This window comes from Amia ocellicauda, chromosome 5, assembly GCF_036373705.1.
Source record: "Amia ocellicauda isolate fAmiCal2 chromosome 5, fAmiCal2.hap1, whole genome shotgun sequence".
NCBI classification, from domain to species: Eukaryota; Metazoa; Chordata; class Actinopteri; order Amiiformes; family Amiidae; genus Amia; species Amia ocellicauda.
Genome location: NC_089854.1, coordinates 25,191,220 through 25,214,812, shown reverse-complemented (window position 1 = coordinate 25,214,812; position 23,593 = coordinate 25,191,220). Strand labels below are relative to the sequence as shown.

General features: G+C 40.3%; 3 protein-coding genes across 7 annotated transcripts; 2 read left to right on the top strand and 1 right to left on the bottom strand.

Annotated features, from left to right (window-relative positions):
- Positions 1-428: 428 nt before the first annotated feature.
- Positions 429-8,354, top strand: syngr2b (synaptogyrin 2b). The gene is made up of 4 exons (XM_066704518.1): positions 429-647; positions 3,304-3,541; positions 3,883-4,019; positions 4,247-8,354. Exons 1-4 carry the CDS (start codon positions 549-551, stop codon positions 4,442-4,444), a joined length of 672 nt encoding a protein of 223 aa, XP_066560615.1. The 5' UTR covers positions 429-548; the 3' UTR covers positions 4,445-8,354.
- An 886-nt stretch (positions 8,355-9,240) lies between these two features.
- On the bottom strand, positions 9,241-13,687 carry tk1 (thymidine kinase 1, soluble). The gene is made up of 7 exons (XM_066704517.1): positions 13,490-13,687; positions 13,067-13,098; positions 12,506-12,619; positions 12,048-12,141; positions 11,628-11,717; positions 10,905-11,024; positions 9,241-10,404 (listed from the first exon to the last, which is right to left on the bottom strand). Exons 1-7 carry the CDS (start codon positions 13,553-13,555, stop codon positions 10,216-10,218), a joined length of 705 nt encoding a protein of 234 aa, XP_066560614.1. The 5' UTR covers positions 13,556-13,687; the 3' UTR covers positions 9,241-10,215.
- Positions 13,688-13,838: 151 nt separating this feature from the next.
- afmid (arylformamidase) lies at positions 13,839-23,159 on the top strand. 5 transcript variants are annotated; one of them, XM_066704515.1, is made up of 13 exons: positions 13,839-13,961; positions 16,317-16,397; positions 17,362-17,433; positions 18,148-18,238; positions 19,153-19,257; positions 19,500-19,548; positions 19,858-19,943; positions 20,124-20,196; positions 20,788-20,885; positions 21,352-21,430; positions 22,151-22,286; positions 22,371-22,475; positions 22,595-23,159. In XM_066704515.1, the coding sequence occupies exons 3-13, from the start codon at positions 17,404-17,406 to the stop codon at positions 22,646-22,648; spliced, it is 906 nt and encodes a 301-aa protein (XP_066560612.1). In that variant the 5' UTR covers positions 13,839-13,961; positions 16,317-16,397; positions 17,362-17,403; the 3' UTR covers positions 22,649-23,159. The 5 variants fall into 5 exon arrangements, with proteins under 5 accessions (XP_066560612.1, XP_066560610.1, XP_066560609.1 ...); XM_066704513.1 differs by having other exon boundaries at positions 13,839-14,037; positions 16,323-16,397; XM_066704512.1 differs by having other exon boundaries at positions 13,839-14,037.
- Positions 23,160-23,593: the final 434 nt, after the last annotated feature.

Here is a 23,593-nt window from a genome sequence, read left to right as displayed (position 1 = left end):
AATATGTTCGTATAAAGTTGGAAATAAGCCTCTCTCTGAACTCGTTTTTCTAATCTCGACGCCGACGCTGATTACAGATCCCGTTTCAAGACCAAATCATATGACGACAGTTAGAGATCGTCTACAAATTCCGTGTGCAAATCCAGTCTGTCCTTGGCTGAGGCGGTATAGCGCTGGTGTGTGCACTGAAAACAAATAAGACCACCTCCTCAAGCCCGTTATAATTGTAATTAACCAACTTAGCACGGACATTTAGTGAAGAGTTTGGAATGTATGTGCGTCATTATCTATTAGTGCCCACTATTTTCTGAATGGGGTATTACTGTGTAAAAGCACGGCCCGCACTCTTCGCGTCTGACTGCGCCCGGGTCTTTGAGCGCGGTCCCTGCGCAGTGCGCGGCGGCGGCGTCCTGACGTGTACTTTAACGCGCGGGGGGGTCTGTCACTTTCAGGAAGAAGCTGAAAATAATAAGCAGCAGGATCTGTCAAGAGCAGCAGCCTGCCTTCGTGTGACCTAGATCTGTGCTGTCCTGAGCTCAAAACAGAAAATGGAGACGGGGGCTTACGGGGCGGCCAAGGCCGGAGGTGCCTTCGACTTTGTGAGTTTCATCTCGCAGCCGCAGACGATTTTGCGGCTCTTAAGCTGGGTGAGTGTCGACACGCACAGTTGTTTGGTTTCCCTGACTTTAAAGAGCTAACATTTGTTTCTCACCATAGAGTTACGATTGACTTATTAGTCGAAGAGTACACGTGTGGCCACCAAGTGTATAAGTCAATTGGGAGCTAGCGTGGCGTTTTTAAACTGTTTGTTACAGTTGCACTCGGGCAGATGTGCGCAGTTGTGCCGGGGTCTGCGCGGCTCCGCGAATGGGAGCGCTGGGATTGTGCACATCTGCGCAGATCCGCGGATATCTGCGCTGCCAGTAGGGGTAGCACGGTAGAATGACACAGCTTTTCAGATTACATTGAAATAGTTTCTCTTTTCGCATAAACCACCATTTTCTGCTGTTTATTAAATGTAAATTTGGTTTGGATATTATTAAACCAAAATCCTTCAATTTTAAGATTAGCATTTCTGTGTTTTAAGTTACACACCGGCAGTATATAGATTACATGTTTGGGAAGTAGCAAACTATATTATAACATTAGTAATGTATACAGTGTATTCTTAGGCGGTTTATTAATATAATGCATAGTAATGACGCATTAAATTGAAGTGCAATGAAATTCAGATTTGGTAAGATGACCTTTTCTGTTGGATTGAGACACCTGCTTCTAAAAGCCCGAATTTAAAGTAGTTTATCTGGATGGATGTGCAATCACCTGTAGCTGCGCAGGGTTCAGGTAGACGATTAGATTGTAGAAATGAGGATATTTCAAATGTCTCCTTTTTCGGAAGGTGAGAATCGCGACTTTTGAACATGAAAGCAATAATAATATAGCTCACATTTGCATACAGAATTGAAAGCCGATTGCATTGTTCAAGACGCATGCTAGATCGGATAGACAAAATGTATCCAAAGGCATACACACCCTTTTTGTAAATATTTGCATGACTCGACTACGCAGACTCACTGGCTTTTTAGACTTGTATATGTTTTTATTTTATTTTAAAATCGTTGAAACACTTGAAAGTTGGTATGCTATTTTAACACGCGTATTAAATTTAATGCTTTCCACAAGACTGAGCAAGTGCTTAGGTGTTTTATCTCGGCTCAGCACATGGAAATGTTTTAATTCCCTTTACAGATGTTTGGAAATACCCTGGAATGCCAGAATATGCTTGACTCTTAGAATGGGTATTGGTGATTTCATTGTTGGTGCGTTTAATTTCCTATGTGCAAGTGTGAAACTGAAAAAGGGATGTTTTTATTCAATGAATTCCCCTTCAGTTGTTCGGTAGAAACAGATTTAAAAATGTGCGAATATATATTAATGGTTTTCTTAATTTTAAATAATGCAAGTGTAGGGGGGTGGGGTATTACATGGTAAATAGTCTCTTTGGGAAACTTGCACTAAAGCATGCAAGTTTTGAATTCTCAATGCCATGTGATAATCTAGCACATCTAGTATAATCTAGTTTATTTTCCAAACTTTTTTAGTTTTTTCCTCTCAGCTAAGGAATTCATTTTTTTTTTTTTTTTCAGCCTGATCTCAAGTGCCCTTTTGTATAAGTACTAATTTCTACTAATACCTTCAGTAAAGTGCATCGGTTCAATGAGATGCATACAGTTTTGTGTGTGTGTGTGTGTGTGTGCGCACGCGCGCCATTTATGTCTGTGTTCATTGACATGGTGGGGAAACCACAAGGCCTATCTTGTGACTTAGGGAAATTAAGCTAGGAGAGGCCAGTTTGTGGAGAGTGAAAACTGAACAGAAAATGGGTCCGAAGTAAAGGAATCCTTTCCTAAATTTTATTTCCTGGGAGGGCAATGAAAAGGGGGTGAATGTGTTCTGGTAGAACAGTATGTGCTCTCTGCCTCCTTCTCTCAGATATGTGAAAATATAAACAAGAGCAGATGGCTGGTAACACAATATGCAGGCTGTAGTACTGCCAGGCTGCTGGTATTGGTGACTTGCAAACAACATTAAACTGCATTTATTTATTTGTTTAATAATGGTTCAGCATCGCACATGGCTCATGAATGGTGGATGGTTTTATTTTATTATTATTGGACCTGGAAAACCACAGAGAAAGTTAATGAAAAAATATCTCTCTCTCCCCCAAACCACCCCCCAATGCTCTCAGGGTCTCACAGTTTACAAGGGGGAGTGGGGGGAAGTCACAAGGTGGTCATGTGTTGTCATGACTTCCTGTGGAAGAGGTTCTCAGCCTGCATAGTTTTGTGGTTTCCTCTGCACCTGCACTTTCCATTTTGATTACACACATTTTTTGATTAACTGGACCCACTGACATTTAGTCTAGGTCTCAAAGACTGTGAGGGGTACACTCCTTCATTTATATATTTTTCCCCTATGGTCTCTACAACTTTAAAACCTTAAACTCATCCAGTTATTTCAGTAAGAACTGCTTAATTAAAAAACGCAAAGCTATGCCCTCAATCTGTGGGTTTCAGGCCCATGTAAGAATGTTACCTCAACACTTGTGTAGTGCTAAATCAGTGCCCCCATTAACCAGTCACTCCACTGCTTTATCGGGCAAGGTACTGTACAGCCCATGGTCCTTTGACAATGATGTACTGAGTTATTCAAAACTACAGCTGCATTGGTTATTGTGAAAAGAAGATTCAAAATGTGGACTACAATTAATTTACAGGGTTGTTGTGCTGGCTGTCCCTTCAGGTTTTTGCCATTGTGGTGTTTGCCTGCATCACTGGAGAGGGCTACGTAAACAACATTGAGTCCTTGGATACTCACTGCATGTTCAACAAGAACGAGAATGCCTGTCACTATGGTATTGGCATCGGCGTCCTGGCCTTCCTGGCGTGTGTGGCCTTCTTCATGCTGGATGCTTACTTCCCTCAGATCAGCAACGCCAAAGAGCGGAAGTACATCGTCATGACCGATCTGATTTTCTCAGGTAGGGAGTCGCTCTGCTCTCTCTCTCTCTGCTCCTCACTAAGGGCACTGCTTCATTATGGAAAGGAGGGGTTGTGTAAAAGGTGGGGATCCTAGGTGTTGAGATGTGAAGCTTATTTTCAGGACAGGAAGTCGTATACAAGGGAGAGAAAAATATATATTATCAACTAATTAAACTATTACAACATTTCCTAAACAAAATTAAGTGTGCAGTACATAACTAAAAACTAGCCAAAATTAAGAAGAGCAAGTGAAGAAGGAGAGATGTGGATCAGTGAGTTGTGGGGGGTTTGACTAATCTGTAATCTTTCTCTTTCCTGGCTGTCTCTCACCCTGTCCCAGGGGTGTGGACATTCCTGTGGTTTGTAGGGTTCTGCTTCCTCACCAATCAGTGGACGTTAACAAACGATAATTTGGTATGGACCGGGGATGCTGCCAGAGCTGTGATTTCATTCAGCTTCTTCTCCATCTTCTCCTGGGTATGTACCTGCTCTCTCCCAGCCTACCCGCTGCCTGGCTGTGGAATTGTTGACCAAAAACTAAATAAGTGCATTCATGCAAAAATCTGTATAAATTTCAATACTGTCCTGATACTCTAATAATACTGTTAGTGGTGCCCAACATGACAAAACTGTTGATGTTACTTTGAAAAGTAATTGTTTAAAGAGTTTGGTGTGTGAATGAGTAGTTATCTCTTCCTAAACAGGGGCTGCTGACATTATTTGCACTGAAGAGGTACCGGCAGGGAGTGGATGACTTTAGCCAGAACTACACAGACCCAGCCAGTGACCATACCACTCCGTATCCTCCCTACCCCAGCACTACCGACAGTTACCAGCATCCCCCCTTCACGCCAAACCCAGAGCCTGTTGGGGAGGGGGGATATCAGCCCCCTGTCTACTGAGGCCTGTGGGAAGATTCAGACCCGAGACATGGAGGGGAAGGGGATTTTTAAAGTGGCCAATACTAGCTTTACTGTAAGGACTGGTCTCGGTATTCTAACTGTTGATGCTTTTTCTAAAGAAACATTCATTCTGCTATTCAATTTTGGTCATACGCATATATGGTATGTATTTGTGTATATATACATCTACACATAATATTGATGCATATTCATACACACACACAAACTAGGTTCTTTAACAGGTGTCAGAATTAAGGATTTTTGTCATGATTTTCTACATATATCCAAAGGATATGTACAGAAAATAATTTTACCAAACAATATTGAATTGACATAAGTCAATATGGGACAACTGAATAAAAATACTCAAAAAGCACAAAAGTGAACATGCTACCAAAAATGCCATATGCATCTTGTTTTCTGTTCACAACAGATGCAGGCAGTAGGAGAGATCAAATTAAAGTGTCAAAATATATAGATGTGGTGGTGAAGGAAAGTTATTAGGTTAATGGCAAACAAAACAACTGCAATTGATCTCATCCCCCACTGTGCAGATGCTCCATGAATTAATTTCCCCTCCAGCTCCATTTCTGCATTTTAAATTGCACTGCATTTTCCATCAGGTTGATGATTGCTGTCAATTCCATTAAGATGTGCCACACCTATGGCCTACAGCCATGCGGCCAATGCCTGAGTGGCAATTCCACATTTAAGACTTTTTTTTTTTTTTTTTTTTTAATTCAGTTGACAAAAGTGACTGCCAGAATACTATCCAAAACTAAATCCAACACAAATTTGAAAGTGAAACCTCAATAAGACTAGGTTAAGGGCTTTCCATTTTTTAAAGATGGCTGACAACTTAATGGATAAAGAATATGTGCCAATTAAGATGCAACTGAAGAACTCCATGTGACATTTGTTTATGTTGAGATTTAATACATTGTGCACTTTGTATATATTGAAAGATACTTGTACTTTAAAGATTTTATACTAAATCTGGCAACACTGGGCAAAAACATTAATAAAACAACTTCTAGAATTCTACTTTTAAACTTTAATTCCAGCTTCAATTAACTTAATATAGAGTTGTCCTGCATTCTGCCTTGGAGGTTAAGTACTTAAATGCTATAGCCCAGTTCTTGGTGGAACTTGTGCAGCCCAGTGCAATAAAAGACACCGGTACTGGGGTGCGGTGAGCTTGAGAAATTCAGAAGGCCGGGAGAAAACATTGCCTCATGTATACAAGTGAAGAGACCTTTTTATGCTGCATTGCAACATCAAATGCATTTATTATGATGCACAACACAAAGTATTACTATTGTACTTTAATGTTCCAGAAATGTTCCTTTCCATCATTATTCAGACCTAAAGAAGTTCAGCTAATCGGAAGCCTTTGTTTTGTTTGGCGGGGTGTGGAGTTCAGGATTGAGCTCACTATATTATAAAATGATGATTTTGTCCATTTCCTCCTCATCTGATTGATGAGATTTACACCAAAGAGCCCATGGACACAATCTGTTGTACTGCACTGCATCTTAACATTGTGACTGGAGTGTATTTGCGCTGCCTTAATCACAAGCAATTGAGCCATGTCACTCCATCCCTACTTAAGGCAGTTCTTGACAGAAAATGTATTGGGCAGCCATTGCTATGCCATTCTCAAACCCATCTGCACCCCTGTTACCTACAAGCAGTGCTCTTTCAATAGCAATTTCATGCACTGGATCAATATGTGCTTTAATGGTTTATGTTGTGGTTTCTTTTGTTCTTGTACAATGTATATTACTTTTTACAATTGCTAAACCATAATAGTACTGGTTTTCTAATGTAAAAACTGTTGCATTGAGGTGGTTCTCATTTTTATATTTTGTTTGTATATTTATACAAAGATTTTCTTTTGCATTTTCTTTTTTCATGAATAAGGATGCTTTTTGTGTACGTAAGAAAATTCTGCTATGATTAAGCACCTGTGTAAAGTTTATGCAGTGTGCTGCCTAACAGGAGCCCAGAATAGTTTTTGTCTAATCTTTAGGTTTTATGTGTGCTTTCAATGTAAGTTCTAATAACTGTGCCTTGTGCCCCACTAAGCAATTAGTATAAAAGCCAATGCACTTTTTTCCCCCAATATTACTGCATAAAAAATAATGTAATTGTAACTGTTTCCCATATACAATCGGAGGAAATGTAAGTAGTTTCTGATGCATCCTTAATTCAAAGGATACATTACAGACGCAAGGGATGTAGACTTCACCAAAGACAAAGTGAAAAAGTATTGTGAAGTTACCAAAAATTTAAAAAAAAAAAAACCACTAATGTGCCTAATTTGTCTGTAGTTGACAAAATGTGATCGCATCTATAGACAGCCTTTGATCATCTAAATTAAGTGCCTTTGTGTGACTTTAAGTGCAATTATTTGGAGAGAGAGAGAGAATTTTATGCAATCTACTACTCCAGTGCCTTGTCACATTTTCCTCAGGGCTTCTGTTCAACATGCACAGCTGTGTGTTAGTTGTCTGAAAAACTGTTATGCCAGCTTCATAAGAGCGCAAGTTCTTCTCATTACACACAGGGCCCATAGAATCACAGCTGTTTCGTATTCACTTTTTGGAAGGTAGTTAAGCACACTGAAGAAGGTTACAATGGCTGAAATGATAAATTACCACATTATTGCTGGGGGTTGTTCAAATTTAGGGGTTTGAGTTGCACTAGAAAGCTGTGCTTCTGATAATTTTGTGTGCTGTTTTTTTTGCTAAATTATTAAATCCAGGTTTAATGGGTGTGTGATAAATTTAAGTAGCTCTTGATACCACATAGTTTGATTCTGTTACCACTGTTGGAGGGTTGGGGTAGGGTTCTTTCTAAGTATGTCACTTGTACAAAGGAAATGCCTCTGGATGTTTGGTGTATTTTAAGGTTTGTTTGTTTGTTTTTAAATAGTATTATAGGATAAATATCAGATTGAGAGGAATTACAAGTCCATATTTTCTAATGATATATTGCTGTTCTCTTCAGACTGTTCAGTGCCTGTTGGGGGGACATTCATATTTTCTTACATCACTTCAAGGCATGCATGTTATTGTACAACCAACCCAGTTTTACTGAATGTGCAGATGACCATTTTACATTATTAAAGTGTGGTGAACTGTAAAGGATGTCAGGTGTGTCTTGTGTAGATTGCTAATGTGGGCACAGTGATGTTTGCTTGAGTTGTAGTGAGAGGGTCATTTCATTGTGAGATTAAGGGACTTAAGGTGCTGATCTGCTAATCTTATTTAAATTGGTTGTTTATCCAAAAAGAGTGTATCAGTATCTTCCTTAAAAAAATAAAAGCTCATTTTTTTTTTTTTTTTTTTTTTTACTCGATTCAAAACAAGGAAACAAGTGTTCCAGTAAGCATTTAAAACTCATGAAGATCTGAGAATTCTGAAATACAGAACAAGCCAAAGATTTACTAAAGCCTATCATTTTGTTTTTTTTGTCCGCTCTGGTGTGGTGCTAAATATCTGCAGGCTACAAAACCACTTAACCGTTAAGCTACATGATGGCATAACCTTTTTCTCTCTCAGTAAAGATGCATCATCCATCCACTGTAAATGCTCGCTTTGGCGGCCTCTTGAACCGTAGAATTGTGAACTATGAACACTGAAAAGAGGAATTAAGGCTTTTTGAGCAACTGACAGGTATGGTACATCAAGGATGTGGTCAAAGACGAACAATGCAAGTTACCAGACTTGTTTTGCTAGTGGAAGCACTTGAGCAGTTGCCAGTGGTTGAGATGTACAGTAATATGGTGCCACTCTGTGCTAATTTTAATTGTGTGACTTTGGTTCTTTCTGTCGTTTTTTTTGCCATTGCCTCAGCATCACACTCCTGTCCTTTTAACCAAATAAACACACAAATCCTGTTTGTATCTAGGCATTTAATTTTTCATTTATTTCTTTAATGTGCTGTTTGGCCCAAGCGTTTTTTGCACTAATGCTTAATTTACAAATCCATAAACTCGGGGGAATCGAAGGATGTTGATGTAGATGCCAATTGCCTAGCTCTCATTATTTATGCATTCAATTTGTACATTGTAGTGGTTTCACAAATTCTCAGGATACACTCGCATGAAGAAGCAACAAGTTTCTTACAAATAAAATGAATGCAGGTTAACCCAGAGCCCTCCTCTCACATGAAGAAAAGAACTAGGGATGTGAGCTGGAGAAGCCTTTTTTTATCTTCAGATAGACAATAGGTTTGCATTCTTCTCAGAAGTGACTACATAGTGTTGGTTGTAGTTGGACAAAATCGATTTAGCACATGCATAATTAACATAGGCCTGAGTTTATTAGTTGTTTGCTGTGTTGATTGGTGCTAGCCAGCATTCTTCAGGCAGATGGTTTTAAGTCCTCAACCAAATACTTGTGCCCCAAAACATACCTTTACACTGTTTTAGCTGCTGATTGAATATCATAAAGACAGTAGCTGACTGAATAACCTAAAGGCAATAAATAGGTGTAATACAACTCCACGAACCTAATAAGTAAAGTAGCCCCGAGAAATTAGTAAGTACAAACGGATGATTGCTTTATAGTCAAAATGTAATTAACATTAAACTTTTAACTAAAGAAAATAAAAGTAAATTTTCCCACTACAACATTCTCCAAATCGAGAAAAAAGTCCCTTGACTTTGTTCCCACTGACAAATAGCAGAAGTTTACAATCTGGTATCAGGACCTGGAAGTTCTTAAAATGAATCATAGCGAGTTTACAAAGGCTTTTTATTGTAACAGAAACTAAGATCACAAGAAACCTTTGGCAGTTTACTACGGCATTTTATTTAAAATATGTACAATCATTTACATTTTCAACACAGACACACAGTGCATTTTAAAATAGACATTACACACAAGGAAAAGCTCTGAAATGATGACCTTGGCAGTGAGTTTATGGTAGTTAGCTGGTATTGTAGTGGAGTCTCACTCAGAGATCTTGCATACATCTTTCACACAGTAATGCCCCCATGCTCTTTGAGTCCAATTCACCCAGAGGTCACAGCGTCTGTCTACTTTTGAAGTTTGTCAGTACTGTAGATCTTGCAGTGTAACAGGCTACAATTTTTCAAGTTTATAAGCGTTCCAAGTTCTAACCTTTTTAGGGAGAGAAATGCCTTAATAAGATTAAGGTGCATTCTTCAAGGACTGGAATGTGGTCACATATTTTAGCTACAATATGTTGTCTTTTTCCAAAGTTTCTCCTGTTTAACAGCCAATTATTGTTATTCATTCCAAAGGTTTGGCAATAGATTAATAAAACTTCATATATATTGTTCTAAGTTTTCTATCACTCATCTGTTATGGGATACTTAAAAAAGTCTAAATATAAGACTCTACATGACACATACTGTATACTATGACCAGCACACTATCAATTTGTGACTGAAGAGCCCTTTTCTGGTCGTAAAACACAAGCATCCCTGCCACTTGTGTGCTTTCTAAAGGGGATACAAGACAAACCTTCAAATTAGATGTAGAATGGGGTTTGGAATCTGTTCATTTTCATTTGAAAATATAAACCTGTTAACATACTTTATCACATGCTTTCAACACTAACCGCCCCCCCCAGCCCACACTCCCTTTGCGTTTTTTTTTAAAAACCCTTCATATCCATATATTACAACAGTAAATCCTCTTACAGAGTGCCCCTTTTAGTGGCAGATCTATCTCTAGAAAATAAATTAGTCCATTTGAAACACGCTCTAGTTGAACCAGCGGTAGGCAACCCAACGCTTAGAGCTGGAGTGTCCCGAGCAGCTTCCGGGGCACTCTGGGGTCCAGCGGTTTCCCAGGCAGAGTGTGGGGAGGGGTCTCCTCCCTCCTCAGCTGGGGCACACCATTCTCCTTCCCCTGCATCTGCAACACGCCATAGCAGGCTCTGCACACAGCGTGGTATTTATCTGCCCCTCCGATCACCTCCACCTGATCAAGGCAAGTGCAAGACTTAAGGTGAGTGAACATAGATTTTTCATTCACGGATTGACGGTGGACATCAAATGTCAGACATAAGGCTGCCCCCCCCCCCCCCCCCAAAAAAAAAAACATTCTCAAAGAAGCAAACGGGCTGAAACTATCTTTTCGCAGCTCTTTACAGGCTCTTGACAGAAAGACTCAAGGTTATGTTGCCTGTTTCCATTCTGTGTCTGTTTGTGGAAGTCAGGTAAGCCATTTTAGATCACACATTCCAAACCAAAAGACTACACCAAGCACAAGACAAAAATTAAGGGTTAGATCAAATCAATCCTGTGACCTACCCACGAATCCCAATAATTAAAACCCATGTCGTATCACATATCAAACTTGCTTCGCCATTGGGTTTGTGATTTAGTTTTCGCAGGGAAGTCAAAGTTTTGATGTGATCCTGCTCGAACGCTTAATTCCAGGATGCCACAGTGGCAGTGAAGTGCTGAAGGTGCTCTCACCTCTTTCTCTGCCCCCAGCCTCTTCGTGTAGGCAGCCTCCCTGTAGCACTCCATGCACACTGCATGCAGCTTCACCACGCTCTCAGCCAGCGGCACCAGGTTCAAGATATTCCCAAATGGCTGCGTAGGAACAATAGATCAGAAGAGCTTCAGAATCGTCTAATTTATTTTTCAGAGGTTCTCTCTCACCATGGAGTCACGTATAGTATAGTGTGCCCCTGTTCAGGCTTATTGCATGTGTGCAGCTGCTGCCAGGGAATCATTTGGCAGAACTTTAGAGCCACGCCCCTTCTTTCATTTCCCCAAAATGTAAAGTTAAATTAACCACACATAACATTTTTGCATTTTCTACATATTCCTATATAGTTCTGTACAAACAAGCAGACAGCTCATTGACACCAAAAGCAATGTTCGAGTGTTTGCAGATATGTAAATTCTTTGAGAAATAAGCACACACTCTACAACCCATTTATAGCTAAAAGCACGGCTTAACACTCTTATGACATAAGTCCATATTAATATAACAACGTAAGAATGGGCGATACAGTTCAGTAAATACCATGACCACTGTGAAAGGGAGGACAGGAAACAGAAAGTGACTTGTTTTCATGCAAACTCTGCACACTCCCTGCACAGTTACCATAGCTCCCCACTTTTTACCTTCTCAGGCAGCTGCAACTAGGACTAAAACCGTTCTTGACATCTACTGCAGACAAAAATTACCTTTCTCTGGAATGTCCCGTCCAGTGCTGCTACGATGATGGTCTTGCCCCTGTTGGCCATTTCCTCACAAAACTCTACTGTGTCAGGGAACTGGGTGAGAAATAAAAAGACATGCAGACAATCAGATAGCTGCAAAAATACACCTCACAGAAAACTTAGCAATATCTACCAAAGCAGAACTGTAGTATACGATGCCCTCATAAAGCACATTTAGAAGCATTTCAGTGTAGAACTTTGTTTTTATCATGCTGTGGACATTTTAATCCATAGGTTATTTATTACTATGTAGTGTCTGTGGGTTGAGAACTCTTAACTCTAATTCAGGGTGGACAGTTTGACATCTTCCCATGGGTAATCACACAATTTCTAGTTGAGGAGCCACAGATTGAAGAGTGCTCCAAGAAAGTGAATCACACTTACAAACTGGCCCTCGTCAATGCCGATGACAGAGCTCTCCATAGCCAGTGTGTATACATCCTTTAGCTGATTGGCTGGCACTGCCTCCATCGTGCTCCTACCCAGGGACAGAACAGGTGCAGAGAGATGAGTCTACAGCAACTTCACTCCAGAATTGTGTGACACATGCAAAAGCATTAATAGATTATTTATGGACATATGCAATTATCTAGGATGATTATTGCATGTAGTGTACTATTCTCTTTTTTAATTAGACAAGTCTAGAACCCCCCATCTTGCTAGTTTGAGCATAAACAAAACACAATTAGGTACTGATGCAGGAGGGGAAATGTATACATATATAATTATACATACACACACACACACATCTCTGGAAAAAATTAAGAGACCACTCAAAGTTCAGAAATCAATGTTAAGTGGTCTCTTAATTTTTTCCAGAGCTGTATACTTTGCAATGTTACCTATCGTGGGTTGCCATCCCGCTGTCGGAGTATCGGGTGTCTTTGGCATATTTAATGACCAGACAATTGTACTGTGCGATCTGGAAGCGCCGCACCCTGCGCATCAACTCGGTGCTGAGGAAGAAAACGACACCACGTTAGGGACAATAAGACAGTAAGAGACAAGTGTCCTCTCAAATGACCGGTGCACAAGTGTTGCAACAGTCTCCCATTTATGTGCAGAGTCTGAGCACAACATGTCCAGAAACTGACTGCAACTTAACCATAATGCAGTGCTTACAGTACTAACGCCCGTTTCATTGCCTGAATCTATAGCCACTCCTTGTGGACACATTGCGTCATGAAAAGGCGCAAATTCGGTCAGTTTGTCTTAAAATACATACAATTATGCTGCGTTTTTGTTAAAAGCTGACTTATAAATCATGACTTCAGGATTGTACAATACTATGCAAAACATTTTTTTAAGCTAAATCTTAAGTCTGCGTTACTGTTGGCGCCAACCTCATCCAACAAAGCAGGACAACACATAGATTTTGCATTGCAACAAATAAATAGAAATACCTTTTTCCGGAGAACATCGGCCCGAAAATAACCTGTAATAAAAGTTAAAATAAAAATGGATTTACTGTCTGTGTTGCAGCCTGGTGTCCCATCAGCCGCGCTTGCTGACGTTACGCGCCATCGTTTAAAAAACAAACACAAAGCTATGTATACCTCATATGCTATTATTATACATCACGTACAAATGCATTGTATTACGTATTATATATTGTGCGTTTATGTACATAAACGGTATATATTTTAATTTTTTAATAGTTAGTGTAGCCTATTAAAAAAGGCACCGTAACTTAAGATGTTTTAAAATATATACTAATTTTCTCCTAATGGTTTCTTAAAACACACTTCAGTAGCTTAGTAGTAGCATTTTCGCTACACATGTATGTATTTAAGTATAATTTTCTACTTTTAGTGTAAATGGTTTACCTGAATTTGTCCCCTCGTTTTCCTGGGAGAATTGGGCATAATTTCTGGCACGTTCAAGCAGTCCATCTTTGTTCAAGTGCTAGTACACAAAATAATTACAATAATAATTATAAATTACAATATAACATTCAAAAAATAAGTTAAACCTGCAGAGACGCCTAATCAGAGGGAGCCCCCGTTCAGTGACAAAGTCGAACGTCCCGCCAGATGTTTAAATACGCGGATGTGCGGCGACTCGAAGGCTCTGACGTCAGCCCACTAGTGTCGGAGGACCAATCAGAACGGCGCATGCAGACGTACGTCATCGTAATAAGAGACCGACCAGTCCCACACTGCGCAGGCGCTCAGGGAGTGTAGTCGGTAGTTATTAAGGTAGTGTAGGTCTGGGTGCGCTGTAGTTGTCTTTTGGCTTTGTTTCCCGCTTCCTGATTAAAAATTAAAACCCTCACCTGCAAAGTTACCGAATAACCAAGTAAGCAAAGCAGATGGTCGGGCAGTGTATGGTGTGTGGTGGGTGAAATGACCGAGCGACCTGCAGGATTGTCAAGGTATTGCCTGCGATATCTTCCGTGCAGGGGATGATGTTTGTAAATCAGTATCATTTCACAGGAATATTGTATCCTAGTATGAGTGGTTCAGTTCAGACACAGATGTAGAAAATATTTGTTTTGATAAAGAATATTACAGTGAAGAACCACCACAGTAGACATTATGTATCGCCTACACACTGGGGTCTTACATATTTACACTGTATTTGAAACAATGTTATTATGTAAATCAGTGTTGTTTATTAAACTATACTTGTTTAACAATGATGCATTTTCAGATTGTATGAACTACTGATTCCACCCTATTATTATGAAGTAAACATTCTACACTGGTTAAAATGATAAAACCTATATGGATAAAACATATTCCAACCCATAATATGTTTTAAAATAAGTTATTTTTTCAACAAAATGAACCAGACATTTGCATTCTTCAAATCAAGTGGATGACTTTGTGCGCAGCGGTATATGAAGACGTGTGTATGATATTCTGGCTTGCAATATCATTTTCTATCTCTGTACTATTTCTTCCGGTGAGTTTAGGAGCCTGCAAGGCCATAGCGTAATCATATTTTATTTATTTATTACCAGACGCCTTAATCCAGTGTGACTTCTGAAACATTTATGATACAGTGAGGGAAAAAAGTATTTGATCCCCTGCTGATTTTGTACGTTTGCCCACTGACAAAGAAATGATCAGTCTATAATTTTAATGGTAGGTGTATTTTAACAGTGAGAGACAGAATAACAACAAAAAAACCCAGAAAAACGCATTTCAAAAAAGTTATACATTGATTTGCATGTTAATGAGTGAAATAAGTATTTGAGTCCCTATCAATCAGCAAGATTTCTGGCTCCCAGGTGTCTTTTATACAGGTAACGAGCTGAGATTAGGAGCACTCTCTTAAAGGGACTCTCCTAATCTCAGATCGTTACCTGTATAAAAGACACCTGTCCACAGAAGCAATCAATCAATCAGATTCCAAACTCTCCACCATGGCCAAGACCAAAGAGCTGTCCAAGGATGTCAGGGACAAGATTGTAGACCTACACAAGGCTGGAATGGGCTACAAGACCATCACCAAGCAGCTTGGTGAGAAGGTGACAACAGTTGGTGCGATTATTCGCAAATGGAAGAAACACAAAATAACTGTCAGTCTCCCTCGGTCTGGGGCTCCATGCAAGATCTCACCTCGTGATAACACACTACGCCGTGAAGGACTGAAATCCTGCAGTGCCCGCAAGGTCCCCCAGCTCAAGAAAGCACATGTACAGGCCCGTCTGAAGTTTGCCAATGAACATCTGAATGATTCAGAGGAGAACTGGGTGAAAGTGTTGTGGTCAGATGAGACCAAAATCGAGCTCTTTGGCATCAACTCAACTCGCCGTGTTTGGAGGAGGAGGAATGACCCCAAGAACACCATCCCCACCGTCAAACATGGAGGTGGAAACATTATGCTTTGGGGGTGTTTTTCTGACAGGACAACTGCACCGCACCGCATCAAAGGGATGATGGACGGGGCCATGTACCCTCAAATCTTGGGTGAGAACCTCCTTCCCTCAGCCAGGGCATTGAAAATGGGTCGTGGATGGGTATTCCGGCATGACAATGACCCAAAACACACAGCCAAGGCAACAAAGGAGTGGCTCAAGAAGAAGCACATTAAGGTCCTGGAGTGGCCTAGCCAGTCTCCAGACCTTAATCCCATAGAAAATCTGTGGAGAGAGCTGAAGGTTCGAGTTGCCAAACGTCAGCCTTGAAACCTTAATGACTTGGAGAGGATCTGCAAAGAGGAGTGGGACAAAATCCCTCCTGAGATGTGTGCAAACCTGGTGGTCAACAACAAGAAACGTCTGACCTCTGTGATTGCCAACAAGGGTTTTGCCACCAAGTACTAAGTCGAAGGGGTCAAATACTTATTTCCCTCATTAACATGCAAATCAATTTATAACTTTTTTGAAATGCGTTTTTCTGGATTTTTTTGTTGTTATTCTGTCTCTCACTGTTAAAATACACCTACCATTAATATTATAGACTGATCATTTCTTTGTCAGTGGGCAAACGTACAAAATCAGCAGGGGATCAAATACTTTATTCCCTCACTGTATAGGCCTATGTACAGCTGGAAGAACTCATCCAAACAAATAGGATCCAGTGCATTATTGTGTTCACCTTATGACCTTAGGCATGGGCACAGGGGCTCAAGGTAACAAATGATCTCATCATGTATTGGTTTAGAGGTGCTCCAATATGATTGATTGAGATTTAACCTATGAAGTTACAGATGAACACAAAAAAAGGAGAAGAAGGACAGGAGGAAGAAGAGGGGCTGCTGATCAAGACCTGTCTATAAGGAGCAGTGAGAGAAATCTGGTTTATTTTCTGTAAAATTAACTTCTGTTGAGTTACATGTTTTAGGAATATAATCAAATTATATGAGTTTTACATTAATTCTGTCACAAATGATTATTGCACACCTGTGACTTGACCACATCTTCCCTCAGAAAATAGTCTTATTAAGGTGATCATATGAGTTTCAGTTAAACTGGTACACAGATTGGCTGGCAATGATACATAGATAAAAAAATCCTCTTACAGGTGTATCATTTTAAATAACCCACAATAAATACATTTCAGCAGTCCGCATAGAACTTACCTGATTTTTGTGGGACTTTAGTATGAATGACTCACTTAAATTCTATTTTTCTTGATGATCCAGTTGATCAAGATCCCTTGTGTGTGCAGAGTATGTAGATACAGTAGCAGTTCATGCATACTTTGTCCATATTGTAAGAAATGTGATGTGTAAGGAATCTACGGGACCATGGTGAATCAATAAGATGTATATTGTATAATGATAATAAAATAATATAGAGAAACAGGTGACAGAGATATGGAGGATCCTCGAAAGCGAACAAAGAAAAGTCTATACATGGGAATAATTAAGAGGAATCAATGAATATGCATTACATACTGATTAATATGCAAAGCTAACAGATTATATTGGCTACTCAATAATAAACAATATTGATAATGATTAGGTATGTCAAACCCTCTTCAATGCACCACTTCTCTAACCTTGTGGATGACTCTCGGAAACAACAGGAAGGTTCGTTATTAATATATCCATGTTTACCTCATTCTCTGAAAGTGTCAAGGCAAGGGAAATCAGATGTTTTGAGAACTGAGTGTCAAGTAATAGCAAAGTAATAAATAATAAGATCCTCATTTAGAGTTCACACAGTGAAGGGAAGAGCTTGTTCATTGGCTACAGTTTGAGGAACGCCTACAGGCTGTGAGTCTTTTTTTTCTTTTTTCCAAAGGTTGTTTGATAAGGGGATTAACAGAAAAAGTTCTCGAACAGAATGACAGGCTGGAAGGAAATGAAGAGAGATGTAAGTGACAGTGTCGTTTTGGTACCTTCACTGGATATGGTCCTGGGGTATTTTCAGTGTTTGCTGCAGTAGGGTTTCATACTCAATTTTGCAGTTTTTTCCAGGTTATGTTGTTTCTTTGGTCACTGAAATTGAAAAGATATCTCAGTTAGAGCAGTACAGGTAACTCAAAAAGATATATTTTAAATTTTTGCTGCAGTTAAATTGCATGTACTTGTGACTGAATGCATCAAATAGGCTATATCTTGACATTTGCATTGTTCTCATATGTAGTCTAACTTCAGTACTATGGCATGTTTTTTCCTCTGGTATTTATATGTATTCCTTTGAGTTCTCGCCCAAGCTTGACACTCACATAGAGGCTTCTATTTATGTTTTAGAATAGATCACTTAAGAAATGCTTCTGTCAAAAAAATAACTTGCAAAGGGGAAATGAAAGAGGAACAGCAGGTTTTCTTCATCAACGATAATGCGGGGTAAAGGTATCACAACTCCCAATGTGTGTCTATTTGCACAGAGATATTATGAGTACAGAGAGCTCAGGATGACTCATGCGTCGGAGCTCCCAGGCTGACTGTCACACCGTGGCGCTGTGTACGGGCAGCTGGTAGCCCAGTAACTGGAGTGTGCAGTCTCTTAGCAGAGCTCTGTGCTGTGTGCAGCCAGCCGGCAGAGCGGCAGGGCTGTGACTGTGGAAACGCTGTTCTGTTACAGGAGCTGGAGAGGCAGTTCTCCCCCAGTCAGTGGTCTCACAGAATGGCTGCAGATGAGGTGATTCAGGCTCATAGAGCATCGCTCACTGAAGGTTTGCTGTTACTGTTGTTCTTTTATTTATTTTTTTCCTTCGAGCTTAAGGGAGAGCTTAATAAATGATGATTTAATATGAATATACAATCTATTTGTTAAATACACACACACACACACACACTCACACTCACACAATTAGTAGGGCTTGTGTGCCTTTGAGAGGGTGGGAGCAGAGAGCTACCTCCTAGTGTTCCTTATTGTTTGCTAGTTCTGTGGCATCCATTAAGTGGCGTTGCCAACCCTTCATGGTTCTCTCCAACTCTGCAGGAATTTGAAATTATCTGGGACACTGCTGAGAACAATCCAGGAGAACAATCATTCTGAGCAGTAATTTAAATGCATATTGTAGAGTGATTTAGATTCATCCTGTCATTAGGTGCTGTGTAGTGTTATGCACAGTGAATGTGGAATGCAAGATGAACTTGTGTTTTGCCTCTGGCCGTCTTTTTTTGCTGTAATTTAGGCTTCAGGTTATTGTTATTTTTTTTTTAAGAAGCTTGGACTTCTTTGGGTCGTGTTTCTACCCAGACAACTAACACAAATTGAGTTGTGGACTGGATGTAGCTTTACATTTTGACTTTGGCTAGGATTGGAGTTATTGCTAAGGGTTACTGTGGGGTAGATATCTTAACCATCTCAACCCTTAGCCTCACACACTGCATTCAACCTACCCATTTGACCACCTTAATCTCACTCTTCCTGTAACTGACCTCTCAGCCTGAACCCAATCCTTTACCTACCTACCACGTCAGGGGGCCTAACACTAAGATAAACACTAACCCCAGCCCATGGCAATGACTGCAGCTGAAACTACACCACAACTGGGAATTCAAATAAAACCTTCTGCTAATACAAGTCGAAGCTGAAAGGAAATTCAAACCCCCTCTGTACCATGTTGCTCTCTCCCTGTAGGTACACAGAAGGCCCGCACTGTGGCACAGACATTGTTCAATGTGCCGTACGGAGAAGGAGAGGGCGAGAGAGTGGATGTCTATGTGCCCAGCAGCCCCCCACCTGGTATGACCCAACTGTTTAAACTCTTTTTTTATGTGCTTGATTCAGTCTCACCATGCCTTACTGCAGGTCTCAGGTTTCTCAGTATCACTTCCAGACTTGTAACGAGCAGCCTCTGTTAGCAAGACTTATATCCACAGTATAAAGTGTGATCAGCACAGATGAGGTGGTTAGAGAGTATTTTGTTGTGGGCAAATAGATATTTGTAAAGATGAAATTAAAATATAACATCTGCTTTGTTTCAGATTTGCCTTTGGTCATTTACATTCACGGTGGCTACTGGCAGTTTTTAAGGTATGTGGAATGTGAGGTCAACCGATAGGTTTGTGCTCTGCGGGATGAATGCGTCACGATATGTTTGCTTTTCCAAGTTTGCAGTATAAGTTAAAGACATATCTTTCCTGATTTTTTAATTTATTTTATTTAGGAAAATTATCCAAGCATTCTGTTATTCTGTGGAATCTTAGTTCACATTTAAACTTCATTGTGGCACATAACTACTCTTTAAATCTGTTATATTCATCTTAAATGCTAATGCTGTCCTAAAACATTATTCTGGGGGCTATAATGGACAAAGACATGTTTCCCCTTTGATTTTGACAGTAAAGAGGAGTCTGGGTTTATGGCTGTCCCTTTGGTTCCAAGAGGTATTGCAGTAGTGGCAGTAGATTATGACATTGCACCCAAAGGTGAGTCATATTCTTACTAATTGATGTATTTATATGTTGAATTCAATAGGTATGTGAATTATAGTATTTGCTTTAGGGAAAAAGTAAAAAGATATTATTAGTAAATTAGTAAAAATGAAATATTCACATATTTTCAGTATAGAATCTTGATCACCTCTCTCTCTCTCTCTCTCTCTCTAGGCAATATGGATTTGATGGTGTCACAGGTGAGGCGGAGTGTGGCATCCATTGTCCAGCAGTATGCTAACATTAGGTAACTCACAAACAGTGTATTTTCTCCTGTCCCTAGCCAGATGTCTTTATTATGTACCAAATACAATGAAAAACAATCGTTATAGCATAAATGTAAGCATTCACAGTAACAGGGACTATAAAACACACATACACTGCTTCTCCAGGGGGAATTCAGATGCAAAAGCCAAGCCACTCTGTAGTATCTGTGTACAGACCCCAGTACAGTAATGTGCAGTACAAGACTGTAGTCACACAGAGTACCTGTGTGGTTGTGAGGAAGCTCTTCTGTGCTGTGCACTCGGCTCTCTTAATCAATCAAACTTGTTTTTTTTCTTTACTTGGCTGCTAACCTCACCCTCAGAGGGGATGAAAAGATTAAATAGATACACAACCTTCTACTGTCTCTAAATCGTATAAGACTACAGGCTGTGGTGGTGGGGTGGAAGGGGGTTGGGTGGAGGCGGGGACACTTTGCAGAAAAAACAGTCAACCCTTTTAAAGTCTTAAAGCAGAGCACAGAGATGAAAATAAATGGTACACATTTCTCTGGAGGCTGTGTGTGCAGTGTGGGAGTAGGCTGTGAGGTGCTGACCGCTCTGTCTGTCTGCAGTGGAGTGTACCTCTGTGGCCACTCGGCCGGGGCTCAGCTGGCAGCTATGGTCCTCTGCACTGATTGGTCCCAGTACAATGTCACCCCCAACATCAAAGGTTTGTCAGCTAAAGCCTTTCTTCCACATCCTGAAATACCAGTGGGACGTGTTGAGAAGTGCTACGAATGTAACTTAATGCAGATGTATAACAGCCAGACGCCAACACCCTCTGGTAGCGGTTATGAGCATGTGAGTTGTGTTCGTGGTGTGTGGCTGAAGTAATGTAAAAATACAGAACCCAAAGGTAAAGATCATCCTCAGCTCATATAATGGACTGAGCTGCATTTATATCTCTTCAAATGTGCAGTGTTTCGAGGGTATGGTATGTTTATTTGTGTTAATTTATGGAGCCTTTTGATCAGTTAATGTGTGTTTTAACAGTATCTGTCATTGTTTCATAAAGCTGCAGAACAAGTGAAAGCTGTGCCATTAAGAAGTGGTCCCATAGTGAATTTTCATCATGCTAAACAATAATACTTGGTTATACTTGTGACTGATGCATGGAAGGTTTTTTTTTTTTGCAGGTGCCTTCCTTGTCAGCGGGGTTTATGATTTACTGCCAATCATCTCAACTTACGTCAATGATCCCCTGAAGATGACCAAGTATGTTTGATTCATAGAGACTCAAATTCAACTACAAAAGGTTGCAAAGGTTGTGAAGCAAATGCCTTCTATTAAGATTGTCCTGTGGCCAGAGCCCCCCACCCTGAATCAAACTGCGTCATCTCTGAGCGCCAATAGATGAGTCTCCTGACGCAGGGAATTTGTACACTACTTTGTTCGGAGAGGGATTATGTCAACATAACGAGCTAATACAGTTTCAGCCCTGTTACACCTACATTTGTTTACTCATGACAATTACAAAGAAAAAGAAAGGATTGGAATGACCATAACCAAACCTATTTCACTCGGTAAATACCTCTTTGGGTTAAACCTGATCTGAGCTGATTTCAAAAGGATTGTCTTTATAAGAGAGTCAGATTTCAGTGACTTGTATAGTGATTGTTTTTGTTTTGTTTTTGTCTTGATTGCAAGTGTGATTAAAGGGCTTATATAAGGAAATGGTCACGGCTACACACGGTCACATTTCTCATCCATGATTGAAATTGTTGAATTATTCTTCCCCACATACCTCTTGACACACCTGCAAGCTCAATAGAAACTCTTTAAAGGGTTGCTATTCTTTTGTTAAACCAGTCAATCAAAAGCTACAACCCAGCGTTGATCTGAATCTGGGAGACATGAACTTGTGTGTGTTCTCCCACTTTTCAAGCTTAACCCTGGGCTGTCTGGGTGATAACGATGTGCTCTCCTGCCCCTCAGGGAGGATGCTCTGAGGAACAGCCCTGGGCAGCTGGTGTCCCAGTTGAAGACGTTCTCTGCTGGCTGTGAGATTGTGGTGGCCGTAGCACAGCATGACTCCCCCGAGTTCAGGAGGCAGTCTCTGGAGTATTTCAAGGTACTGAGGAAGTCAGTGGCAATTCAGAGATCCATGCAAGTGCCTTTCATTGAGGCAGCTGAGAGCCTTTTTCTTGTGTCGCAGGCTTTGAAATCCTCTGGGCTGAAGGTGAGCTTCGAGGACGTGCCCAACACCGATCACTTCAACGTAATCGAACAACTGGTTGATGAGGATTATTATCTCACTCAGGTATATGGCTTCACTGACCTAATCTAATGTGCAACATAATAAAACCCTTCAATCCCAATAAATAATACATGATACAAAAATTCCCTCCAATTAAGTTTTTTTTTTTTTTTTATCTGCAGCTCTTGCTCAAAATGATCAGAAGAGGTGCTGGAGCCCCAGGGATCAGCGTCTGAATATCTCCACAATGAACAGTCCCGCCAGCTCATCTTCTCTGCTTGGGGGCCGACATGTTTTCAACATTGGCACAAATCTAACACCTGAAGAAGAGAGATCGAGCCTGAGACCCTTAATAAAGGCCTAACACTTTCATCCCCCCCCACATACATACTGTCACTCTGTCTTTGGCACCAGACCCCTTCACTACCACAGCTGACTGTGAATTATAGTGTTGTGTGATATTCATTGTGTTCATGGGAAGGACAAGGTGTTTGCATCTGTATTTTAACTTAATTCCTAAAAAGGCTGCTATAACAAAACTAAACAGTTTGGGTAGATGAAGGGTTTAGTGGGAGCGGTAACTTCTACAATGAATAATACAGTGCAAAGCTCTGTGGTATGTTCTGTTTAACGTCTTAACAAAGATCACTGCAGTGTCTTGAATGCCTAATTTGGTAAATTACAGAGTAGATAACTACTGTAATAGGCTTGCTGGTGATAATGCCTATTAAAATGTTGCAGTTCAAATGGTGGGATTATCTGATTTCTTAAAATGTTGTACTGTGCCATTTAAGAAAAAGATGTACTGACCACAGACTAGGCAGTAACCAGGCCATATCTGTGACCCGCATCACAAAGAACAGTCATCAAATACCTAGATGCTGCATCATCACTTACAAAGGAAACTTTTATTTTAGTGTATGTGTTGTAGAAAATAGGGCCATTCAATCGAGGTAGAAAGATTTTAGCCATGCCAATAACTTAAACCAGTGGTTTTCAAACTGGAGTCCTAGAGTACCCCCTGCCCTGCTGGTTTTTGTTCCAACGAAGGTCATAATTGCTTAATTGACCTAACAAAGCAATATGCCATTCAATTAGGTAATTAAGACCTAGGTTGGAACAAAAACCAGCAGGGCAGGGGGTACTCTAGGACTCCAGTTTGAAAACCCCTGACTTAAACC

What these genes read in the sequence shown, in the direction of transcription:
- tk1 (XM_066704517.1), bottom strand. Translation starts at nt 13,555, where the DNA reads ATGGACTGCTTGAACGTGCCAGAAATTATGCCCAATTCTCCCAGGAAA. An exon ending in ACGGGACATTCCAGAGAAAG is followed by an intron (nt 11,025 to 11,627) that starts GTAATTTTTGTC and finishes GTTCCTACGCAG; the next exon opens with CCATTTGGGAATATCTTGAA. An exon ending in GGCTGGGGGCAGAGAAAGAG is followed by an intron (nt 10,405 to 10,904) that starts GTGAGAGCACCT and finishes TGCCTTGATCAG; the next exon opens with GTGGAGGTGATCGGAGGGGC.
- syngr2b (XM_066704518.1), top strand. Translation starts at nt 549, where the DNA reads ATGGAGACGGGGGCTTACGGGGCGGCCAAGGCCGGAGGTGCCTTCGAC. An exon ending in TTTTGCGGCTCTTAAGCTGG is followed by an intron (nt 648 to 3,303) that starts GTGAGTGTCGAC and finishes CTGTCCCTTCAG; the next exon opens with GTTTTTGCCATTGTGGTGTT. An exon ending in GACCGATCTGATTTTCTCAG is followed by an intron (nt 3,542 to 3,882) that starts GTAGGGAGTCGC and finishes ACCCTGTCCCAG; the next exon opens with GGGTGTGGACATTCCTGTGG.
- afmid (XM_066704516.1), top strand. Translation starts at nt 17,404, where the DNA reads ATGACAGGCTGGAAGGAAATGAAGAGAGAT. An exon ending in TAGAGCATCGCTCACTGAAG is followed by an intron (nt 18,239 to 19,152) that starts GTTTGCTGTTAC and finishes CTCTCCCTGTAG; the next exon opens with GTACACAGAAGGCCCGCACT. An exon ending in GCCCAGCAGCCCCCCACCTG is followed by an intron (nt 19,258 to 19,499) that starts GTATGACCCAAC and finishes GCTTTGTTTCAG; the next exon opens with ATTTGCCTTTGGTCATTTAC.